This window comes from Artemia franciscana, chromosome 6, assembly GCF_032884065.1.
Source record: "Artemia franciscana chromosome 6, ASM3288406v1, whole genome shotgun sequence".
In the NCBI taxonomy this organism is placed as follows: Eukaryota; Metazoa; Arthropoda; class Branchiopoda; order Anostraca; family Artemiidae; genus Artemia; species Artemia franciscana.
In genome coordinates this window covers 19832227-19851364 of record NC_088868.1, presented here as the reverse complement: position 1 = coordinate 19851364, position 19138 = coordinate 19832227, and the positions used below count along the sequence as shown (strand labels likewise).

General features: G+C 35.2%; 1 protein-coding gene across 3 annotated transcripts in view; it reads left to right on the top strand.

Annotated features, from left to right (window-relative positions):
* The window catches only part of LOC136028159 (E3 ubiquitin-protein ligase rififylin-like), a 46230-nt gene extending 29137 nt beyond the window's left edge, over positions 1–17093 (top strand). For 2 of the 3 annotated variants that reach the window (XM_065705838.1, XM_065705839.1), the window contains 2 exons: positions 10185–10368; positions 12876–17093. In XM_065705838.1, the coding sequence (XP_065561910.1) occupies positions 10185–10368; positions 12876–13051 (360 nt within the window). In that variant the 3' untranslated portion in view covers positions 13052–17093. Of the gene's footprint in view, positions 1–1488; positions 1658–5511; positions 5757–10184; positions 10369–12875 lie in introns of those variants that run through there. The other variant, XM_065705840.1, reaches the window with a different exon arrangement.
* The last annotated feature ends 2045 nt before the right edge of the window (positions 17094–19138 follow it).

The window sequence follows — 19138 nt, the reverse complement described above, 5'->3', positions numbered from 1 at the left end:
AGGCATAAAAGACTGGATTTATTTTGGGTTGACGCGTGATGGACAATGTCCACTGGCCTTGTATGCAAAATCTAGGACTGAATTTGCTTGGAACCAAAGGAGAACAAGTGAAACCTAAGCCTAATAGGGTTGACCGCTTATAGTCTAAAGGTGGAATGCCGTGTCATAGGATTGACACATGACCAACAAGTCCTCTGGACTCGCAGCCAAACGGTGAAACCTATATTTTTCCAAGTGTTTTTTTAAATGGCACGGGTAAACGGCAAGAGTAAGTTTGACTCTCTTATTTGACAAGTTTTTGTTTGTTAGCTTTTAGAAAGGCACGCCCGCCTAGAGTCTCGGGCAGGTTGACCAAGAATTTAAAATTCACATAGGACTGTTAGATTGCCTGGAATGAAAGGTAAACAAGGCACCCCTCCCTATGGTCTTGGGCAAGTTTACCAAGAATTTAGAATTGACACAGGACCGTTAATCTGCGTGGAATTACAGGCAAAAAAGCATGTAAAGCTCACAAAATTATAAAGTTTTTAGGACAGTACCACATTTTTGTCAGTGTTGCTACGTTGAAACGTGAAAATGAATAAGCGAAACTGATCAGCTAAATTTTGTGACGCTTTCCATTTATAAGAATTCAAACGTTAACGTTTATATTAAACGTTAACTTCTTAAGCTGTTTGATGCCATATTTTTTAGCTTTTTTTTTTTTTACTGAAGATTCCTCTACGTTTTTTTTTTAATTTTGACACTCGCTGCAAAATTATGTAACTGCACATAGATGTCTCTTTCTTTAAAATTAAATTCTCAGTGTATCCTAATTTTCAAGATGTATATGACTGCGCAAGTTTCCAATTAACCCATTAAAACTATCAAATTTTATTTCCATTGTCCTTGGTACTTTAAAAATCTACGCCTTCTAGAAAAAGATGAATCTTTATTAGGTTACGGAAAAGGGGGATTTTGACCTGTTTTCGTCCATCTTAAGGGTCTGATATTTTTTCTTGATATTATCTATTGTTTTACTCATGAATCGTCACCTACGAATGGGAGTAGTGGCTTCAAGCTCATAATCAAGATTATTTATTCAATTTCGACATGGTTACATTTGTATATTTCTCACAGCAGCAATCACAGCTCAGATACCAATATAGTTAGGAAAACTCCTATCTTGCCCAAGAGAAGCTTTTGGTACAGAGCTCTGAACTTAGCGCCTCCTCCAAGCCCGCGCTCCGACGCAGTGATCGTACTACAACACCATAGGCGGGAACGCAATTTTGTTTTGTTGTATAGTTTTGCATATAGATGAATAGTTTTGTTGAATACGCTCCAGTTTCCTGTCTCCAGCCGCAAGCATCGCTACTGTGCACTGTGTCCCAAAAATAAATCAAGTTTTCATAACTATTGGTATCTAAGCTGTGGCAGCAATCGTATCACTCGTGACAGAGACGCAGATACACGTATCTTATTCTATATGATCTTTGCTTAGTGTTTTTGTGATTTTCTAAAATGGGTGTATCCGCTACTTTACTTTCAGAGAAAGAGGATTTGGTGAGACTTGTTATGGTTACGATTCAAGGACAGATTTTCAGTTACGATTCGAATCAAGACAGCAGTAACAGTGGCTTTAGCAATCCTAACTATGATCTCTTAGTGGAAAATGGTTTGTAGTATTATTTATAAGATTTATAAAATAGATGAGCACGTAACGAGAATTGACAGCGCTGGGAGGATATTTTAAAGGAAAGTAGACATTAGAGTACGTGGTTTTCTCTTCGTGCTTTTTCGCGTCGTAATGGTTACTTTTCTGACTGATTATATACTCCCATTATGTAATCTATTATAAACAACAACAAAAAAGAATACCGCCATTCATTAGTTAAAACGATCTGGGTAATTAAGCATAATGACATTCGCCAGCTTTGATCCAATGTAAACAATAATATAGAACATTAGCTATTCAGAAACAATCTCACATCACTTTTTTTCGCTTATCCTGCTTTTTGGGATTTCCATGGTGGTGCTCATAATGTCAAAGATACATTATAGTCACAGTAGTAGAAAACCTCTAATTACGCTTGATTATAGTACCAATAATATGTTCGATTTGTAATTTGTTGAAAAAAGCAATTTTAAAATTTCAAGTGTAATCTTTACGATTGATTAATTAGTATCCTCCACAGAAAAGTTTCCACCCGACAATTCCCCCTGGACAACTACCCTCTCTCCCTGCATACAATTATCCCCCTCGAACATCCTCTCACGTTTAAAATTTGCCTGCCAAAGAGAAAGTAAGACAAAACATAAAGTATATGGTTATGTCCGTCTCAAAGATATTATATGGTTATGTCCATCTCAGAGATTTTATTGGTTCTGACTTAGAGTTTGACTCCATGCTACTTAAATTTAATTAAAAAAAAATTTGCTCATTAAAGTTACTTCAGACAGGGAATACCCGCGACGTACGCCTAGTGAACAGTACGTTGTTGTGAACAGGGTTTCATGATTTTTTGAAAATTTTATTAACTTATTGCTTGGTTATTTCGAATAAGAAGTTCTGTCCGTTTTAAAATTTGCTTGGTTCTGACCTGGAGTTCGAATCCGTGCTATCTAAATCAAATAAATAAATAAAAACCAAAAAGTGCCTTAAAGCTACATCAGACAGGAAAACCTTCTGATTTACGTCTGGTGGAAGCGTTGTCGATCACAAAGGGGTCAACTTGTATCATGTATTGTAGATGTTGGTGCTGACGAAGCCCACGGGGAGTAATTACTCGTGCTTCTTATTCCGTGATAACTTAACCCCAAGAAAGACAAAAAAAACTTGACCTTAAGAGATTTAATGATAACTTAAAGAAACTTAAAGATTACTTAACCCCGAAAAGGAATTAAAAGAAGTAAAATGTAAAAGTAAATACTGAAGAATATTCTTCACCACATAAGCCTACATTTTGGAATAGAGCTAGAATATCTAAAATCCTTTTTTTTTATTCTTTTTCGTTAACATACTTTCCCTGTGAGAGCTCAGTCTTGCTTGTAAAGGAATAATCTGTAGGGGTGAATTTTCAGTGGGGGGGGGGGGGGGGAGAAAACACCTAGAACCGATCAGTTAGAATGAAAATTTGAGGCCTAATTTTTTAAGTTGAGAAGATTGAAACTTTTAACAGTAGACTTCGCTATCTATATGGGGAATAATGGCAAAAGAAACGAAAGCATAGTATTAGCAAACAAGACTTGGAAACAAATTATATTGGTAATTGATTTTAAACCAATATCTTGTTATTTCGATTTTCCACTTACGTGGCACAAGTGCGAAAATAAAATCGGCGAATAAATGATTCATAAACTTTTGCTTTTTTATCAACGGGTTTGACTAGGGAAGAGGGGGATCTCGGACATAAAACTTACTCTTGTCTAAACAATCGTGTTAACTGTATTAATATAACATATTGTATTAATATAATAATCGTATTAACTTTAAGAAGCATGCTCTTTGAGCTGTAAAGTAAATTAAGCTTATTTAACTTTTAGAATCATTCAGAGAATACTTTGATCATAAGGACATTGTTTTCAATCTTCTATTCCATAAATTCTGATTTTAACCATTGTTTCAGGGAAATTTCTGCCGCTGGATAGAGTATTTTTATAAATAATGAATGTAAAAATAGAAAAGTTGAAAGAAAAGAATATCGTTCATGAGGAAGAATGCTTGTCAGATTTAATTTTTGAATATGTTGCAACCAATCTTCAAATATAATATCCACCTAGCCGTTTTGCAAGGTGCCCTTCCAGTATGGGGTACCCATTCTACGTTGGCGCAAAAATTACAAATATCTAACCAGAATACTCTTTCCCCCTCTATAATTCTGTTGTATACTCTATACTCCCTGTTCTCATTTTACTCGCTCGTACCCCAAATAACCCAAATGAAACCTCGCTTCAGTACTGTCATTTTTAATGTTGTTTCAGTCGTTTAAGAAAATTGATGCATTTAAACTGATGATTTAAGAATAAAAGTGTGAGTAACTTACAATTCAAAATATCTCCGTTTATTCTGGCACATCGTGACGCATTAATAATCAGATCAGTCATCTTTTTAATGACATCCTAAATATGCCAGTGAGTTAAGAACCAGGGCCTTCTATTACTAGGCAACGTCATTTTTACCTGATGTTGTGTTAGTTGAATTATGTATTTTTATGGAATCATCAGTCGCCTTTTCAGGGAGTACTTTTCTAAGGGGAGTATAGTGTCTCACAAATTGTTTCTTCGAGTACTCAAAGTGGGATGTTCTCTCTTATAGATAGTCTTCGTTTCTTTGCGTTTGCCTGGTTGCTCAGAAAAGGGCAGTACTAGTCGAGATGGTTCATCCAGAGGCGGGGCAGTGTGTGTGCCTCCGGCAAGCAAATATTGGCGTCACATCAAGTTTGCCAACTTAAATGCTGTACTGGTGTCGGTGGGGGCTACAGCTCAGAATTTTAGGTGCTTAGGAAAGACCTAATGAAAGACTTGTCGAAAAGATTCTCTATCTGAATTGTATAGTACTTTCGAACGAAGTATTATGCTCAGTTTTCTTACATAAGAGAGCTGAACCCGATCGTGGTTTTTACCCATAAGAGATGTTTGTTGTTTGGTGATTGAGACTTTGTTTGTCAACTCTGTTGATAAAATTGACTTTAAAGATGAAGTCAGATTGTCGACGTAAGACGACATCGTACCTTTTTTTTTTATCTTAGATGCATTTCAAATCACCACATAGGCTTCTGACCGCGTTTCTACCTCCAGAATATCTATTTGTAGAGAAAGGAAAGCCAGAATCGGGTCTCCGTGGTTATGTACAGTTGCAGGAACCGCGCTAATATCAGCCGCATCGTACAAAGGACTTACTACTCTATCCCTTATATTCCTTGATGTTAACTAGGGAAGGCTTTTATCAATGACATTTTTTGCAGAAAAATAAAATCAAAATAGTTTACAATAGCAGTCAAACCTTTGATGTATCTCCTATGTCAAATAGACCGTTGAAATTATCTGTAATTTAAATCGCTCCACCACCAATTTACTTCTTCATGCGTGTGTCCCTGCATGTTTCCAAAGAGGGTGGTATATCATCCACTCAGTTTTCATCCAACATTTTCACGATGATGGAATCCTGCCTCACTCTCTACTTTTCTCTTGAATCTTCAGTTTCCTTTAAATCTTTTCGTATAACCGTTTCCCATACTACTTGCATATGACGTGTTTTTGGTTTGGACCTAGTTGGGCGGCCAAAGAGAACAATCTTTGGTAACCTATCATCCTTCATTTGTAAAACGTGACCTAGCACTCTAAAATTGTCTTTTATTTTATTACATAATTTTATTATAGCTCTGGCAAGTAGGACCGAACCGCATTTTCGTAAATGAAAAATCTTTATGAACCTCTAATCTAAATCTTATGTCTAAATGGTTAATTTGTATCAACACTTCACAGCCTTAAAATTAATTTTATAAGTAATCTTTTATGAATTATATCAAGACTTGACGCAGTTTAACTCCAATCCTGGTACCTCATCCAACCCGTCAACTCCAGATCTCCCTGTGGAAGAAGAGGACATTGTTGTTTCAAGTGATGAATCAGATATTGAAACCTTTGAAGAATACCCTTGTCCTGAGTTGACTCGAAGGGGAAACCAGCCTCCTCATTTTACATCCGTTCATACTGATGGTCCAGCAAATCTTAGTGACAATGTCAGACTCAGCGATGGTGCACCTTCAGATCGTGTAAGTTTTTTTCTTCATCTTTGTTTTTATGATATGTTATTCTTAAGATCGTACTTAGGATAGAAAAGCTTGCTGGTAAATTAATTAGCTCACAATAGCTACTAAATGCTGGCTGCGTAATTAGCAACGATGAAACAAGGAGGAAAACGTAAAAGATAAATGAAACAGGAGAGCATAAATACTACTACTATTACTAACAACTCACCGCAGCACCAGGCCGTCTGAGGCCAACATAGCTATGCATGCTCCTCCTTTTGTCCCAATTTATTCAAAGCTTCCCTCTTTACACCCTCCTAAGAAGTGCCCATTTCCTTTAAATCTTTCTTTATGACATCCTCGCACACCAGACGAGGACGACCTGGTTTCCGTTTAGTCTTAGACAATCTTTGGCAATCTGTCATCCTTCATCCGCAGAACGTGCCCTGACCTTCTCAACCTTTCTTTCATTATAGCCCTAGAAAGCGGGATTGAACCACACTTTTCGTACAGACTGCTATTTGAAATACGATCAGTCAGCCGGGTACCCAGAACAATCCATAGGCAATTTCTCTGGAAAACATCTTGTAAATCTTCATCCGCTTTTAGGAGCGCCCATGCTTCAGAGTCATATTTGACCACTATCATCACTGTACTTTCCAATATTCTAATCTTGGTTGCCAAAATTATCTTCTTATTCTTCCAAACTTTTTAATTGTGAAAAAACACCCTGAACCTTGGCTATTGTACTTTTAACATCCTCACTTTTCCCACCTTCTTTACTAATAATACTACCAAGGTAAGTGAAGCTGCCCACCTGATCAATCTTTTTGTTACTCAACGTCACCTTTTCATCTTCACTTTTTCCTAGCCTTAGTGTCTTAGTCTGCTTAACATTAAGTTTCAAATCTATTCTAGCACCCTGAACTCCAAAACCTCTTCATTTCATTTGAAGTTCATTCATTTTGCCCACACTTTCATCTAGGATGCTTAAATTATCAGCATAATCTAAGTCAATGAGAGTTTTTCCTCCCCATTTGATTCCGTGGTCTTCCATTGCCTATCCTGTGCTTCTTAAGATAGCGTGCATTAAATTGATCCATATAAAGGGGGATACGATCCATTTAAACGGGGATTTGTATTTTTAGGGTCTTGGTCTTGTCAAAGCTTTTTTCGATTATAATCCGTCGCAAGGACTTGAGTAAGAACCAGTTAATATGGCTATCAAGTATGACAAGACCAATCCAAGCGGTTAGGCTAAATGACATTGAAAACAATCTGAAGTAATGATGATAAGTGAAATGAAGAACAAAAAAATTTTCTATTCGAATACTTGCGAAAACGACATTTACAACGAGTCAAAAACAAAAGTGAAGAACTAAGAAATATGCGCTTAAAAGATAAGTGGTAGGGAAAATACAACGAGCAAACTGGATCATCAAATGAGACAAGATCAAAAGGGTGACCTGGGAAATGTAAAGGCAGGGGTGAAAATGAACAACACAGACTATCAAATGTGACAAGACCAATCCGAGCAGCTAAATAAAAAGCAGTTAAAAAAATGTCTGAAGTAATGGTAAACAAAAATGAAGAACATGAAATATGTGGTTGAAAATCTTGCAAAAACGGCCATTACAACTAGTCAAAAACGAAATTGAAGAACAAAGAAATATGCGGTTAAAAGATAAACGTGAATGAGAATTACAACGAGGATCAAAACGAATCAAAAACGAAAATTGAGGACAAAAACAATATCTAGTTAGGAAATATGCGAGAACAAAGAAATATGCGGTTAGAAAATAAGTGGCGGGGAGAATCACAAGTCACTGTGAGAATCAGGAAGTGTCAAAATGAAATCGAAGAACAAAGAATTTGGTGGTTAGCAGACAATTGTGAAAGTGAGTATCAGAACGTGTTAAAAATGAAACAGGAAAAACAAAGAAGTGTGCCGTTGGAAGAAAAGTGACAGCGAGAATCATACCGAATCAAAAATGTATTCACAGTGTTGTATGTATTCACTGTTGTATGATGTTGTATGATTCCTCCATTTTTCCGAGGAAAAAGTAGCCAACAAAGGTGATTCATTTAAGGCTGCTGCCTGTTTGGTCCAATTGTATTGCCACCTCTACAATTTCCAGGTGAATTAGTTTGGCCTTTTATGCGACGTTACTTGCTCTCTAAAGAGTTCCACAAACAAATCTGAAACTTGAACTCATATTTATTGGCACATTCATCACAAACCCCTCGGTGATTTTGAACCTCCTTCATATTGCCAAATATACTTTTTAACCCCGATAAAGTTGTTGAAGAACGCCTTACACGTTCTTTAAATTATTAGATCTTTGTAACCTGATGGATCTCTTGGAAGAAATATTGCGAGACACAAAGAAGTATGCTAAAAGCTACATGAAAATCTCAGAAGTGCAGGATGATGGAATTAACCTGGTGATTCACTGGGACAGCAGCCTCGATTAGAAGAAAAGCGACAATGAGAATCTATCTATACATAAAAGCCTGTCGCATAGCGGTGTCGGGGACCGATGGCAAAGCCGCCGGTTGTATAGGTTCGATACAACGATCCTTGGGAAAAATACGAATTGTTCCTTAAAGTTGTGACGTATTTAAATCGTTTTTATGGCCAGAAAAGTCAGTATACCGGTTTTAAGAAAAAAAAAACAAACAGAAAAATATTGTCACTTATCTTCTAACTGCAGATAATATGAACTTCTTCTCGATGTCATGGATTCAGAGTAAGTTCGATGCGTCCGCCCTGGGGAAAATACAAAAAATGGATATAATTCGAAAGAAAAAATGTTTTAAATAAACAAACAGTTGCTCACTTAAAGGACTCATTTAAAGGGAGTATATATAATCGTTATTCTTTTGTTTAAGTCATGAGATGTCAAATAAGTAATAACAATGGAGTTAAGGAAGTCTGGCGTGAATTCAATTTCTCCTACTTGTTAACGCATCAAAGAATCATTCATTTCACTGGATTCTCACTGTCGCTTCTTTTAAAACCGCAGATTTTATTTACGACTCGATGAATTCGTTGTGATACTGGTTTTCAAATGTCTTTTAGCCCCAGATTTCTTCTCACCTCAGTTTTTTTTACCATGCCTTTTACTTTAGCTGTTCGGGTTCATTCAAAATCATGCGTCCCAGTGCCTATGTCCTCTGAAATATCTGAAATTGGCATAATTATCGTTTTATTCTTTTGTTTTAAGTAATAGAGTGGCAAATGAGCAATTTCAGTTGAATTAAGAAATTTCTTTGTCAATTCAATTCCTCCTTCCTTCTTAACACGTTTCTTATTCAGTCGTAATTTTCTGAAATATCTAAACTCCATAAGAGCATAATTGTCATGTTACTCCTTAGTTTTAAGTCACATTTTTGTGTGCAATTGAATTTGATTTGTTGTTGTTTCTTGTTCTATGTCTTTTCTTTAGCTGTTTAGGGTCATTTGTCATTTTGTGTGATTTTGCATATGTTATAGATACTAAATATTAATTCCTCCTTCTATCATTTACAGACGCTAAAATACCCCTTCCTTATTCAATTGTAATTTTCTGCAAAGCAGTTTGTCATCTTGTGTAATTTTGCAAACGTCATAAACATAGACAAAACGACACGGCTACTACTTGGGTGGAAATGATGCAATTTATGTTCTTTAAGTATGCTTATAAACATTACCTCATTCCCATTATTTTTTCCCAAAATAAAGGCTTCAAACGAATTTTTTCAATCTCGTGACCTATCTAGATCTTTTTTTCAGGCCATAAAATACCAGGGTGTCAATCGTGAAAGCCTGCCAAATGAAATTGTTGCAGTCCAAGATCTGGTTAAGTAACCCGTAAACTTTTTTCATTTTAGTTTCTTTGGGAAAAAATTTTAAAACTGTTGAAGCCAAACTGCAAATTTGGACTACATTTCGACTCATTTCCTTTCGGACTATTCTGTGGTTTATTTTTATGTCAGCATAACATTGTTCTTCTGCAAGTTGTTTTAAGATCCTTAGAAAAGTCAAAGAATTACCAGTTTCTTCAGTTCCCAAAATTCGGAAAAAATATCCAAAAAAAGTGTCCGGCACTCGTCTTGGTTATATTCGAGGGTTTATTCCTCTTCAATATCCCCAGGGCAAGTAATCTACAACTGGGACTTACCATCCAAAGTTATTCTTTTACCGTTAAGCTGATGGACCAATTATTTTAAGCCAGATTCAGGCAAATTCTTAGCTCTTCGACTATCTCTACGTTGTTTTGCAGGTCTATTTAAGATTCTTAGAAAAGTCAGAGAATAAACAATTTCTTCAAATTTTCAAAGCTAAAAAAAATTATTCACAGAAGGTGCTTGGTACTCGCCTTATATATATTCAATGGGTTTTCCCCTTGATTGTACCCTAGGCAAGTAATTTGTGATTGGGACTTGTGATTCAAAATATAACTTTTTCAGTTGTTAGCTGATGGACCAATTACTTTAAGTCAAATTCAGACGGAATCCCAACTGTTTCAATTATCTGTACGACAATTAAGGGAAATTTTGACTACAAATCGTGTTGATTACAGAGGCTTAATTGAGAAATCGGAACTTTTTGAAAAAGTCGTTCGACTGTGGAATGAAATTCGATCCGCCAAAGGTACTTTTTTACAAATTTATTTATTTGATCTCGCGTGAAAGACAGAGAATAAATCGTCAATGTGTTTTAAGTACACCCCATATGATAAAGGAGTGAATGAACCGAAATTGTTACACGGAAGTAATTAATTTTTTTTTTCCAGTGTAAATATCTTTTGTTTGGATTGTAACACTTTAGTTTATCTGCTGATGACGGTCACTGTATATATGGGTCGAAATATCCAGAACTTTTTGTACCTGTTTCACTGTCTAATAAAAGTACTTATTCCTTTTTGAACTTTTATTTGTTCATGATAAGGGATTGAACGAGTGACTAATTTATTCAATCACATTCCAAGACAATAGGTATGAAAAGAGAATGAATGCCACATGAAACTAAAATACGTTGTTAAAATCAATGAACATGAAAATTTCGGTTTCAAATGAAAGGAACTCTCTTCACCGCTAATCTAAAAGTATCCCGAAGATAAAATCAATTTAAACATTGTGATTTTTGGTCGATAATTTAGAGATTTAATTTTAAAAACTGAAATAGTAAAAAAAAAAAACAAATTTACGGGATGCTAAAATTTTATTATTACATTAACACGGAATTGCAAAAAAAAGAAGGTGAAAGAAACGACCTATTACCCAAGGGCGCAAACATCAATCGATTTCTTCTCTTTAGTATAGTGAACAAAGATGTACTCCTGTACATATGAACTCGTATTTCTAACGATATATGAACTCGTATTTCTAACAGATTCAACTTGATGTAATAACATACGTTATGATGTTACGTGTCATAATTAGTCAAAAAGCACACAATTGCGTGCCAGGGTGGTATGTTCAAGGGATGAAACATTTCCCCAAGTGTGATGAAAAACATCCAACAAATGTAGCTAGTGAAAATTTGATCACAGAGAATTTCCTTTTCTTACCATTGTAAAAACTGATCTTTAGTTACATCTTTAATTCATTACAGATAAGCTTTAATCAATTTAGTTGTTTATCTAGTGAACCATTCTTAGCAGCTTCAGTGTAAGATCTGTAATAGCTTATAAAATTAATTTGTAAACATTTGAGCAGTCCTATCCTAAAAATTTGGTTTGTTCTTTGCTGAAGTTTTACTCATTCAAGGCCATCAACAATTCTTTGAAATACGTCTTTACTGCCAAATAATGTATATCTTTAACTTATTTTGGTCAAGATGTTGCCGTTCTTATTTTTTCACGCAACTGTCGATATGAATATCTTTTCGACTTATCTGGCCACATATATATCCTGGGGGACTGAAGACCCCCCTCCTCTTAGAAGTATTATGTTAAAAAAACTATTTTAAATGTTACTGGAGATTGGGTATTTTGATAAATTTGCTTGTCTATTTTGAATTTTTTGGAAATATCAGTGGGGAAACATCATCAATTTGTTGCTTTAAAATCGTGTCTTTGAGTAATTAGTGCAACCTAAAAGACTTCTTTTCTTGCTTTTTTTTCTTGAAAAATTTGTGTAAAATTATTTAGCCTTCCTCCTCAACAAAAAGTAATGTTCGAGATAGATTTTACATTGCTTAAAGTGAAATTCATAAGTTTAATTAGCTACAGATTAATGTTTAGACAGAACCAATATCTACGAATCATAATTTGCTTCCTCTTTCATAAATAGTCCTTATTTTTTTAAAGTGGTGGTGGCTACGTATTGCTGTCTAGCTGACGATGCGTGTGATCGGTTTTAATCAGAGACATGCTTTCTGGCATTGACTTCGGAATTGTGAATTTTCACTGACAAATTTTCGTTTTCAGATGTAAAATAATTTAGTTAGTGGAAACAGTTGTTAACTTGGATGGCAAATTTTTATTAACTTTTCAGTTACTAATTAGAAACTATTTGTATTAGAGAAACGTTTTTAAATGGTGCGGAGTTCCAATAGATCTTTTTTATGCAGATTATTTTGGGTGGTACACTGAACTTCAAAACGTTCATATTTTAATCAGTATCAAAAGAGAAATCTTGTTCATAGCTTAGAGAATCAAAAAGTTTAATCATCTTGAAAATCAATTGTTTTTCTAGTAAAATTTTAAAACTTTAGCCTTTACAGACATCCTCTTTCGTTAACATAAAGGGCTCAAGTTTCATAATTTGTCATTATCAAAGAGAAGCAATGAGTAAGTAACCCAAATCATTATCTGCGAGTAACTGTGAAGTATATTTTTCCACAGGGGCCTGGTTGGCTGTGTTGGTCTGATAGGATAGATTATTGAAACTAGATATTGTAAAAATCTGAAGAAAATACGACATCATGAAACATGTTCATGCAAAGCATTTTATTCGGAGTATACTGTGTTGGTTTTTCTCTTTTTTTAAGATTTTCGGTTTCATAATTACTTTGATTACCACAGACATGAAATGTGTAATTTGAAACAAAAACTACGGTAGTATGTGACAATACTGTTTGTACATCATTTCATTATATTTAATCATTTAAATCATTCAAATCATACATTGAAATGTACATTTAAACCATTTTAGGTGCTGACAATTTACCTGATGAAGAACTGTGTAAAATCTGCATGAATGCCCCTGTGAACTGTGTTATCCTAGAATGTGGACATATGGTGTCATGTGTTGAGTGTGGTCGCCAGTTGGCTGAGTGCCCGATATGCAGACAGTTTGTTGTCCGAGTTGTTCGCACCTTTAAGGCTTGATAACGCTCATTCCTTTTCTATGTGTTCCTGTGATTTAGTGTACTGTAGGTTTTAATACTTTTGTATTCCGTTTGTCAGGGTGTAATCGGAATTATTTGATTCTTTATGTTTTCAAGATGTTTTCTGATTCAAAATTCTTCTGTCAAAATGTTTTTTTTTTTCCAACAAACGTGTCTGTTTATTTCGGTTTAATTACGAATTTTAAGCTGATTTGGTCAACAGGGAATATCATTTCCCTTTTATTTGCGTTTCAGTCATGCATAAGGTGCAGTATGTTAAAGCCTCGTTTAATACATGAGGCTAGTCGACTAAGCCAAAGATTTTTGTCTATAGATCCCTAATGACATGGAAAATTTTTTCGCCCGTTTCGAATCTTCTTAAACATTGAGACCAAATAATATGTTTTTTTTCTAGTCTATTAAGAGTATCTTCGTCCTTCAGCTTTCTCTTCTTCTTCCAATGAAGCACCTGATTCTTTAAATATTTTCTTAGTGACTTTTTTCGCAGACGTCCAGCTTTTCGTTTGTCACCTGATTTATGCATTTTAAGTATACTTTCACCGTAGCCCTGGACAGAGGGGTTGAACTATAGTTTTTGCAATTTAAAGTTTAAGCTACGGTCGTTTCTGCCACTGCAAATGCAATTCGTAAGCGATTTCCCTGGAGAATATCAACCACATCTTCCTTAGCTTTTCGAAGCACCCTAGTTCAAAAGTCATACTTGACCACTGTGGTTGCTGTGGCTTCTAGTATCCTATCGATAACCTAAAAGCATCAAAAAAGAAAGAAAAGTCGGTTAAACTTTTATTCTATAAGCCCGGTCAACTGTCCAAGCAAAAGTTGTATTGACTTTTTTGGTAATTTGAAAAATAAGCTATAGTTGGTATTGTTATAGATATTTTCTTGCTTAAATCTCTTAACAAAAAAGCTGTTCTCCTTAAGAACTTCAAAAAGCTTTTGTCCAAGCTTCGGAACACATTTGTACGACGTTTAATAAAGCCTTACTCAAAATACAGGGAAAACGTTCTGAGTAAAACTTTATTGCTTGCTTCAGCTTTGCTGTAATCCCTTTTCAGTTATATGTTATATTTAAAGCTTTATCCTGGTTGGTCTTTAGATCTTGTCGGCTTTAGATTTTTCATTCATTATAAGATATCAGTTAAACCATCCCAGTGGGTAGAGCTTTTTCACACTAATTTCTGAGGGTTTGTAAATGTCTCTCTGAAATTGTTAATCTGAAACTTATAACTATCATTAATTTGTTCCACTTTTTTTTAATATTTTTGTTCATATTTCCGAACAAAAAACTATTTTAATAAAGAAATTTAAAACATTTTTTTGCATATCGGTTGTTTAGTTTTGTGCTGAGGATTTGTGGGCAAAGAAGTACAAACGTATAAAGTCAGCTTTATCTTTTTCTTCTATGGATGTCTCTATACTAGGCTAAAATTTGGTTATTAATATGCGTTGTTTGGTTCATGCTCTGTACTGTTCAATAGTTTTGCTGTTCTCTGCCGTGAGGGTAAAAGGGAATCAGGATGTGGGAAGAACATTATGTTTGAGTTTTTGTAAACGGATATAAGGGAACGGGTTTAGGAAGAAAACGGAAAAAAGTTTGATTTCTTATCCGTTTATTTCTGATCTGGTAATTTTAGGGTGGGAAGGTGGGAAACATACGTTTTCATTGAAACCTAATTGTTATGCCCTAAATATTTAGGTTTTTGTATGGACCTATTTTCTTGTGCTTTTTCAAAATCCTGAGGGTTTAGGGCTTCGGCCAGTTTTTGGGTGAACCACTTTCTCCTCTGCCCTTTTTCTGACATCTTAAATAAGCCAACGTCGATGTGCTGTTTTGTAATGATTGGGCCTTCTCTGTGCCTTATTGCTGTTGTATGCAAATATGTTATAAATTAGTTTCTAGTATACATGGCTAGTCTATAGGCTTCTTATTTGTAAGCTATTGATGTAATTATATGGAAGTAAATTTGAAGGACAGTTAATTCCTGCAGCTTATTATTAAGGAGTGCTCTATATTTTGTTGAATTACTTTTTGGTAGAGTTATCTGACTGTGTTTCATTGTAAATGAATAATGCCGCTTCCAAATTGATTAACTCCATAAAACATAGGACGAGGAAAAGTGACAAAGACCTTGAGTGCGAAGAAAACGCCAAGGTGTAAAGAAAGCACCTTGCTGGTTTGATTATAAAATATCAATCATCTTTTTAGAACAAAATCAGGTTATTTTTATCTTTTTATTGCAATATACTTAAGTATGAAGCTGGTCAAATTCGCCTCTAAAAAAACATATTTAGCATTAATGTGCCAAATTTTCGCCATTGTTTTTCGGTTGGACTTCATTTTTATATAATTTCTTTGTGAATGCTAAAAGCTTTTGTTTTGAACTGCACAGATGAATCTGTAAAAGTAAAGTTTGAGATTTTTATTTCTCTTTATACAGAGTAATGAAAACTGAAAGTGTGGTTCCTCAGATGAACGATCAGCAGTCCAAGACTCAAATTCCTTTTCTATTCTGGGATAGTGAGACACCGGTCTCTGCACATCTGACTAGAGTTTCGAGCTTTAGAGCAAAAATACCAAATTTAATACAATTTTTGGAAAGTCTGAGCGTCTTGGAGACTGGAGGGTTAAAAAAGGAGACTAAATCACCATCTACTTCAGCCTTCTATTTCCCAAGCCAGTGTGAGCTGAATCACCAGATAAAATTGTATTCCTGCACTTTTTGCTTAACTTGCTTTGAGGCTGCTGTCTGTTGAGTTCGGTATTATACGGTATGCAAGAACAATCTCTTTAACGTTCCTCTGCCTTCTTAGTCTTTGATGTAATAAAATTTTCCTAGGGAAATTAATATGTATTCCATAAACGTGTTTTTTTTTTTTTTTTTTTTTTTTTTTTTTTAGCTTCATTTCATTTACAAACAAATTTACAAAAATGAGTATGAGGAACCAAAAACAACAAACGTTTTACTAGCTCTCAAAATTAGTTATTAAATTTCCTTATTATAAGGATTAAGATGCATCCCCGCAAAAAATGGCTGTTGAAAAAGGTTTTTGCATTATTTTTTCTTTACTATTTTTTATTTGCCAAACTCTGCTCAAATACATTTATATACATTTAAATATATTAACCCATGAGCAGCGACAGATGAGCGATAAACTATAGTCAAAACCAGCGATTTGCAATATTTATAGCTTTTATCTCCATTCTATGGGGTTGACTGATTTGACGAATGAAAGGCTCTTGTATTATTTTAAAGTATTTTCCATTCAGATGCTTTTTCAGTTTTTGATAAGTTTTAGGTAATACAATGCTTGAAGCGTTTGAAAATACACCTTATAATAAGAAAATTGAGCTCATTTTGAAAAAAAGGGAACAAAAAAGGTTATTTCATTAGCCTTCTGGACGGTAGGTGGCATTGTCAGTGGACAATCAAAACTTTATATTTATATTTTTTATTAAGATAATTATAATACATTCCTGTAAAGCCAGCTAGAGGTTCTTGTGGCTGGGCTAACAATTCTTGTGATGGTCATCTTAAGCCCTAAATTAGTAGCCCTTGATAAGCGTCCGATCTTGAATGCTTAAATTCTTCCTCCTGGTCAGTTTCTAAACACAGAGGCACCTGATTTCGTTCTTCAATGGCAACATCCTTTCTCTTATAGATTCCAACACTATTGGAGCTTAAAATCTAGGATCTGATCTCACTAACATGGATTAATGAACTTACAGGTGTGGCAGATACTTTTCTTATTGGAAGTTTGCATAACAATGATTGGCTAAATTCTGTAAATCTTTCTTATCCTCACTGAAATTACACGTCTTCATATCTTTATGTTCAATAATCCATTGAGATTTTACTTTATTTTGTCCTAGCTGTGATTACTTATATCTTTGACTGTCCCAATTAATGTTAATATTTTTCACGCTAACAAGAAAAATAAGGCAAATTTGTGTACCAATATTTTCTCTTTTTTTTACGTTTCAAACCGATGTATTTTGTCCAAATAAATGTGTAAGAAATTTTGTTTGTCTAATTTGACTACATCCTAATGTATTGAACCAACAAATTACTGTGTTATATTACTGGCGGATCCAGGGTGGGTAGGGGGACCTCGCTCCCCCTCCCACAATTTTTTCTGACGCCCTCTTTCACACTCTTTCACTCTGTTTTTCAGAATAAATTTGTCAATTTGGGCAATTATTGGCACCTTTCCCCAAGATTTTGCTTGTTTGCACCCTTGACACATTGGGCCCCCCAAGATTATGCTCTAGATCTGCCCTTATTTTATCTCTTGACTGGTGACGGCACACTTGGAAGATAATTTTTTTTATGGAAATGGGCCCTCATAACAAGGTGTGAGTAGAATTAGTACACTTAATATTAGAGACAGCAACATGGTGGGGAGGGAGTCAAATTTTGACTCCCTGGGAGTCAATTTGGAGTTATGTAGCCTTTGTCAGAGAGGAGTATCTGAAGTTGTGCAGCCAAGCTTTCGTTTTATCAAACCATGTTTCTGCTTTCGAGTGGAAAGCTCTGTTCTAGCAGGCAAGCAGGCAGGCACCGCTTTCAAATTGAGGATGGACTAAAATCTATAAGTGTTAAATGTATGCGGCAGTTACCCGGCCCCATAGCCAATATATCTTCTTTGAGTGATAAATAGAAAAATTTACAGAAGCAAAAATGTGGTATTTTCCCACGGGTCCGAAAGTGCTGCCATCTATTGTTTCTACCCATTTCTGTTCGTGATTTTAGCTGAGTTTATCTTTCGGTTTTTCGGACTTGGGATTGCGGTAGAGAAATGGTATCAGATGTGACTAATAAACTTAAGTTCTCTCATTGTTAAAGAAATTAGAGCTTATCCTTTGCACCTTTCTAAGTGGTCACGTTAGAAAGTTGGCCTACGGCAAAAAAAAAACTTTTGAACTAAGACAGATAGAATTTTTTTCGACTGCAATCGATAGCTCTTGATGAGCTGATCAAAGTATATGAAATCCATTTTTTGGTACAGAAATTCCTTCGTGAGGTATACCAGTTTAAAAGTTTCAAGGGGTTGACAACTTCAGTAGTAAGGTACACACTGAAACGAAATCTAGGCCGATACAAATTGTGAGACATATAAAGGACTTGTAAGCAACAGTCGGCTGTTAGGTAATAATTACCTTCGGCAATGAGGGGTTAGCAACTTTTGCTAGTTGGTGTATCCATTATTTGTTTCCACTGTATTTGATGGTAAAACCATTTTGGTTCCAGTGGTAAGACATGTAGGAGACTTTTAAGTAATAATCTGCTGTTAGGCTACAGTCAACGTCAGTGATGAGGGGTTTGCAACTATTCTAGTTGGTGTACCCATTTATTTGTTTCCGGTGAACTTGATGCCTATCACGGGAGAGGTACTTATAAGTAAGAATCGGTTCACTTTGGGCGAGAAACGGCTGTTAGCTCATAATCATCTTTGGCAATGAAGGGTTTGTGACTTTTGCTAGTTGGTGTACCTATTATTTGTTTCCGGTGTATTTGATGGTTAAACCAATTTAGTTCCAGTGGTAAGACATGTAGGGGACTTGTAAGTAATAATCGGCTGTTGGGCTACAATCATCTTCAGCGATGAGGGGTTTGCAACTTTTGCTAGTTGGTGTACCCATTTATTTGTTTCCGGTGAACTTGATGTCTATCACGGGAGAGGGACTTGTAAGTAAGAATCTGTTCACTCTGGGCTAGAAATTTGTGCAAATTGGTGCACATTGTATTCGATCTCTTTAAATCTGACAGAATTAAGTGTTTACGCAACGGGTACAAACGATAACGTAAAACGATGAAGTAGTTTCGTAATAATTAGTGTCACTTGTTGTATTTTAATCCTGAAAAGTTGCGGATAGCTTTATAATACCAACTAGATTATATAAGATATTGTTCCAAGTTTTCATCCGTCACGATGTCTACGATTGAAAAGGACAAAGTTCAACTGGCTGCAAAGTCAATTTAGTCCCTTCTTTCGATATTATTTTGTAGTTGTCGTTTTTCCAACGCTGAGGAATGGCCTTTGGTCATGTGATAACTGATTGCGTTCT